General features: G+C 43.7%; 1 protein-coding gene across 2 annotated transcripts in view; it reads right to left on the reverse strand.

Annotated features, from left to right (window-relative positions):
• The window catches only part of SNX1 (sorting nexin 1), a 36,713-nt gene extending 33,035 nt beyond the window's left edge, over nucleotides 1–3,678 (reverse strand). The window contains exon 1 of one of the 2 annotated variants that reach the window (XM_024735151.1): nucleotides 3,490–3,678. In XM_024735151.1, coding sequence (XP_024590919.1) covers nucleotides 3,490–3,648 — 159 coding nt within the window. In that variant the 5' untranslated portion in view covers nucleotides 3,649–3,678. The remainder of the gene's footprint in view (nucleotides 1–3,489) is intronic. The other variant, XM_024735152.1, reaches the window with a different exon arrangement.
• Nucleotides 3,679–6,562: the final 2,884 nt, after the last annotated feature.

Below are 6,562 nucleotides of genomic sequence, written 5' to 3' on the forward strand. Positions count from 1 at the left end.
TTTGTTTTCCCCTCAGGATACATGTCATATTGATCATAGATGTAGGACTGGATTCTAAAAATACCATGCCCTTTTCTGTCTAAATGTTAATATGTAACTTATGTTTATATAATTCCCTATAGTCCATAAAACATTGTCAATCAGAAGCCAATTGCTATCTTTGACTTTTGACTACCAATAAAGGCTAGTGACATTGTTCTTTAAACACCAGTGGAAATATGTAAATAAGTCTTGATTAGCCAAAGACAATTTTTTCAATATATGATTTTTCATTTTCAAGTCCCCTGCTATTTTGTCTTTATCCTATTCTTTTTTTCTAGCCATTTCTCTAATTACAAGGGTTTCAATTTAAGAATAAGAGTGGTGAGAAAAAAAAATCTAATTGGTATAATATATCATCAAATGAAGAAGCTGCCAGATTTGGCCAAAACCTGAACCAAGGATATCATTAATCTATGTTTCCCTCCTTTTTCTCAGCATGAGAAAGGCCACCACAGTTCTCCTCTTTTATTCAGAGGGCAAATCTAATGGTGGTCCTGGCATACTGCTAAAGAGATGAGCATATAAGAGCTTCTGGGATGGCAGATAAAGAACTTGCTTCAATTTTACCTTTCCGGTTTAGAAGTATGCAAATAAGACCAGTGAGGTCAAATGAGATGTAAAAACATGTATGCTATTTAGTGTTTTTAACATAACAATTTTAAGAATTAGAAGAACCGAAAAGGGGCTCTAATTTAGTCTCTCTTTTTACTAAGGGAAAAATTAATCCTATCCTAGAACTAAGAAAGTTTTAACTAAATAGATACATATCTGGATTCAGGTCCAATCAAAGATTCAGATAATATATTTAAAATTTTAGACCTTTTTATTCACAGGTCCACAAAGTAAGAGGCTTAAAGAAGATAAGGTCTTGAGTATTCTTAAGAACCAGACCTTCCACAAACTGGTTTTCAGGCTTAAGGCAATGATTTCAGATTTGTTTTAATAATCCTTTTAACTCCAGCCTATCCCATTCAAATAACTGGTTTGTAGATCCTAAAATGCATATCAGGGGCTGCTCTTTCCATTAAAAATCAAATCATATTTTTATTACCATATTAAGAAAGCCTCTTGGGCTCTAAAAGAGACCAGATGGGATGATTAACAGCAGCAGCTGTTACATCAATGTCCAGGAAATTACATGCATACCAAAAATGAGTTTTAAACTTTATATGCCTCAGCTTCTCAATTCTTTAATATTCCTCTCTTTGCCTCCAACATGCAACAAAACCTAGTATGAAGATAAAAAATCAGTAGGATGCTACTGAAGTCATTAAGTGCCTACTTTGATGGCTTTTAATCAAATCAATCTTATTACCAGTTTGATTTTGATAAATTATATTAACCATTTTTAGGATTAATTAATTTAACTTCTCTAATTCATTATTAGATTTTGTGGGGTTTTTGATTCTTCGAGTAATTCTAGTTTACAAAATGCTCAACTGTTCTAAGTGTTTTACAGGTATTCTAATTTAATCCTCACAATAATGGTGGAGGTAAATACTATTACTATTCACATTTTACAGGTGAGGAAACTGTACAGAGTAAATAAGTACCCTTCCCAAGATTAAGCCAGCAAGTAACAGAGCCTGGATTTAAACCAGGCTTCAAAGCCCACTTTCTTAATTACTTTATTCTTCAATCTTGTTCCTTAAGATACAGAAGCACTGCAATCCATCTTCTCACACTGGCTCACAACTAAAGCATTTATTGTAATATAATTTGTATTGACTATTTAACAAAAAATTCACAGCCTAACTAGTGAGGAATCTTGGGGTCTCGGCTTTCTGAAGATTAACATCAAGACAAGCTGCTAAAAAATGGCTTACGGGTGGCATTTTAGTTCCCTCAGCAACTCAATTTTCCTGGATCAAAATCTAAATAAAAATAATTTGGCTTTCTGTGGTAGAACAAGTTCATTCTGACCCCCCTCCTCCTCCCCTTAGATGGAAATTAGGCAAAGTATTTTCACTATCTTAGGAGACAAGTATGCATGCCTCTGGGAAGTAATCTGGTGAGACCAATCAAATCACAACCTCTTGAACTTACTTAGAGAACTTTAGAAAATAACAACTCATCTTTCCAGGGTCCTTTTTGAAAAATAAATCATCATTTACCAATGTGACCAATTGCTTTCAGAGCCAGAGTCTCTGTTTTCAGATGTTCAGTCTGAATATCTACCATCTCAGCAGTTATCAACAGTCGCTGTTCTGCATGGCTTATGAGGGAATTACTAAAGGAATAGACAAAAGATTTGTTTTAAATGGGATACAGAACTAAATTAGCAGCAAGAGTTATTTCTCAGAATAACAGAGACTTCATTTGACAGTCTGAGCTGTTATATAAGCATCAGCAAACACTTTTTGAGCTGGGATTATGGACTTAATTCCTAAATACAGTACACGGAAAAATCTAATGATTATCACAGAAGACATTGCCAAGAAACTTAACCTTTTTCCGACTTAAATGAGAGAAGCCTCAAACTTTTTCAGACACATGCTTGCATAAAGAATTTAGAGCTGTTTTATTTAGTCACTCATATACTGAGTAGCTACTATGAAGCTAAGCATTAACCAAGATAGAAAGAAACATACATTCACTCCTAGCACTGAAGAAGTTTTCAACCTGGAACTAACTGAACCAAATGGTATGAGTCAGTATTCTTATAAAACAGCCCAAAAACATCTCCATTGGTTCCAGAACTGATTATTGATTTCCACATTCCACATATAAAGATGAGTTTTTTTCAATACCTAACTCTTATAAGAAACCCGGATATTACTATGGGAAACACCATTTCCTCTTCTCATTTACAGATTTGCTCCCACTGAGGTACTTAGGCACAAAAACCAGGGACAAAGCTTTCGATCTACGTAGTGGTTTATCTGGCAGGATCTCTTTTTCAACCGACATCTGGCAGGATTTTCCTAGAGATCAAAGGAGTCAAGTTAATTCTCCTAGACTAAGATCCAAAAGGACCTTTAGTAATCACCGGTAAGGATGGAGCTAACGAAAGTATTTGTGGGCAGGTCACTATCCTGGGCAACTCCAGATAACATTATTCATCCTCGGAACAGTAAGGCGAGGTAAATTAAAGTCTGCACCCCACCCCCTTATCTTGATCTATTAAATCAGCCTGGCAGGAAACCACCAGCAAACCAGCCCCGTGGGTCCGTGGGGCCGCAAGGCAGGGCCAAATGCCCGCCTCGGAAGCTCTTCGCTGTCACGGACCTCAGCTGAGAAGCCACCACATCCCTCACTCCTCACCGTCCGCCCAGGGGCGGGGAAGCCGGGCCCTACGTCTCGGTGCTCATCTAGAACCCAAGCCACGACTACTGTCACCAACGTAAGGTCTCGCCGGGCCCACTCTGCCCAGCCTCCCCAACCCTCGCTTAGCGTCGCTTTCCTTTGGGGGCGCCCGCCCGCCTGCCCCGAAGGGTGCGAACTCACGGCATCCGCGGCGCCGGTGAAAATATCCTCCCCTTCGGTGTCGCTGTCCCCGGCCTCTGGTTCTGACCCCCCGACTGCTCCCTCGGACTCCGGCTCCAGGACAGGGAAGGGCGGAGGGAGTCTTCCCGAAGCGCTACAGCCACCACCCCCCGCCGCCATCTTCCTCCACCCACGGCGGAAGCCGCAACAACAACTTTATAAAGAGATAGTGCCGCGAGCAAAGCGTTCCAGCGGCTCGAAGAGGGAGGGCCGCTACCAGTCCCGCGGGGCGCGCGGGGCGGGGCCTACGCGCTGGGGGCGGGGCGGGGCGGGGCGGCCGGGGGCTCCTGCCCAGCCAATCCAAACCCTTGGTCTCAGGGCTGAGCTCTTTACACACGGGGCAAAGGGACAGAAAAGGAGGCGCTCGGGGACATGCATGTTCTTAAGGGCTCTTTGTGCTCTAGATAGCTCTATCTACCGGGCTTCTTAAGGAGATGAAGAAGCGAGTCTGAAAACCTCTTCGTGCCACCAACCCATGCCAAGCACAGTGGCTACATAGAGCTTCAATAAATATTTTTTTTAATTATTTATATTTTTAATTGTTGCTTTCATTGGGTCTTCGTCGCTCTGCGTAGGCTTTCTCTAGTTGCCGCGAACGGGGTGCTACCCTTTGTTGTGGTGCGTGGGCTTCTCATTGAGGTGGCTTCTCTTGAGGAGCACGGGATCTAGGTGCATGGGCTTCAGTAGTTGTGGCACGCAGTCTCAGTAGTTGTGGCTCGTGGGCTCTAGAGCGCAGGCTCAGTAGTTGTGGTGCACAGGCTTAGTTCCTCCGCAGCATGTGGGATCTTCATGGGCCAGGGCTCAAACCCATGTCCCCTGCATTGGCAGGCGGATTCTTAACCACTGCGCCACCAGGGAAGTCCTCAATAAATATTTTTGATTGAGGTCTCTGAACAGATACAGTAAAGTTTTGCTATTCATTCTTTCAACAACGTTTAGTTAATTCATTCAAGAAATATATATTGAGCATCTACTGTGTGCCTGGCACCCTGCTATGCATTTGAGATATAGAAATAAAGACGCTTCTGGCCCCCTAGGCGCTTGAGGGAGATGGGCATGTAAGTGAACAGTGCTATAATGTGCTGTGGGAGCATAGTAAAAGAGATCATCAATTCTGTTTGGAGAAATCGGGAGGCCTCAAAGAGGAGGTGAGACTTCAGTGTCCTAAATTTGATTACAAGGAAGTTAGAACTATCCTCTCAATTGCTGTGGAGTAACTGGAGTGGAACAGATGGCAGGGGAATTATTAAACTCTGAACGAAATTTTCCTGGGACCTAAATTATTCACTGGTTGTCTGGTGGGCCTAAAATCTAATCAGCTAGACAAGAGTTTAAAGATAAATGGGAGGAATATTACTCAGCCATAAAAAGAAACGAAACTGAGTTATTTGTAGTGAGGTGGATGGACCTAGAGACTGTCATTCAGAGTGAAGTAAGTCAGAAAGAGAAAAACAAATACCGTATGCTAACACATATATATGGAATCTAAAAAAAAAAAAGAAAATGGTACTGATGAACCTAGTTGCAGGGCAGGGATAAAGACGTAGACATCGAGAATGGACTTGATGACGTGGGGTGGGAGGGCGAAGCTGGGGCAAAGTGAGAGTGGCATTGACATATACACTACCGAATGTTAAACAGTTGGTTGCTGAGAAGCAGCAGCATAGCACCGGGAGATCTGCTCGGTGCTTTGCGATGACCTAGAGGGGTGGGATAGGGAGGATGGGAGGGAGGCTCAAGAGGGAGGGGAAATTCAGCAAGATAATCCTTACTTTCCTCTCAATAGACATGGTATGAGGGCTTCCCTGGTGGCGCAGTGGTTACGAATCCGCCTGCCAATGCAGGGGACACAGGTTCGAGCCCTGGTCCGGGAAGATCCCACATGCCGCAGAGCAACTAAACGTGTGCGCCACAACTACTGAGCCTGTGCTCTAGAGCCCGCGAGCCACAACTACTCAGCCCGCATGCTACAACTACTGAAGCCCGCGTGCCTAGAGCCCGTGCTCCGCAGGAAGAGAAGCCACCACGATGAGAAGCCTGTGTACCGCAACAAAGAGTAGCCCCCGCTCACCGCAACTAGAGAAAGCCTGCGCAGCAACGAAGACCCAATGCAGCCAAAAACAAATAAAATTAATAAATTTATAAAAAATAAAATAGAGATGGTACGAAACTTGTCATCAACTTTGACAAAAGGTTTCATTTGTTCGAAACTGCAAATTCCTCAACATCAGGGGTTGGCTCCCTCACAGGTCTGTGAGCTGCTTGAGGGTAAGGGCCGTGTCCTATCTTCGTATCCTTGGCGTCTATAGACCAAGTCTGGCAAATTAAGTATCGAATAAAGGTTTGAGATTTGACTGTAGGGATGGATGGATAAAAGTAAAATTAGCATCATCAACCTTGTTACTGGCATCCATCACTGCCACCAAACTGGAGGGCTTAAGACGTTCTTTTTAGGATGGCGATCTCCAATGTCACTATTGGACACACTGGACAGTCGGAAAGCTCTCTCGTTCTAAGTTATCTTGAAGGCGATTGGCAGAAATACTCAGCTCGTAGTGGGGAGCTGTGCTAGCCTGAGTCTCTAAGAGACGAGAAAACAAAAAGGAACCCCTCCTCCCGCCACGCCTAACCATCCTTACTAGGCTCCAAAGACATCCCGTTTAACCGCGACGGAAACTCACTTCCGGCCTGACTAGGACGTAAGAAAACTTTGACAGGAAGCGGCCCCCTCGGAGAAATAATAGTAGGGCGTCACCGTGCAGACGCTCTTCCAGCACTAGAAATCAAGATCTCCTTTCCCCTACCTCTTCAGGGTTTCATCTTTAGCTTATCCAGACGCTGAGTGAGGCAATTAACGGCTGTTAACAGACCGTTACCTGCCCCCGCCCACCGTTGGAGACTACAGATCCCATATTGCAGCTCGCCGTCTTCCAAAGAAAACGCCCATACGACCCAGCACGCAACGCGCCTCATGGGCCTCTAGGAATTGTTTTTCCCTTGTTCCGCCGAAACCGAGCAAAGCATGCTGGGGCTT

Source organism: Neophocaena asiaeorientalis, unplaced genomic scaffold, assembly GCF_003031525.2.
Source record: "Neophocaena asiaeorientalis asiaeorientalis breed wild unplaced genomic scaffold, Neophocaena_asiaeorientalis_V1.1 scaffold264, whole genome shotgun sequence".
Classification (NCBI taxonomy): domain Eukaryota; kingdom Metazoa; phylum Chordata; class Mammalia; order Artiodactyla; family Phocoenidae; genus Neophocaena; species Neophocaena asiaeorientalis.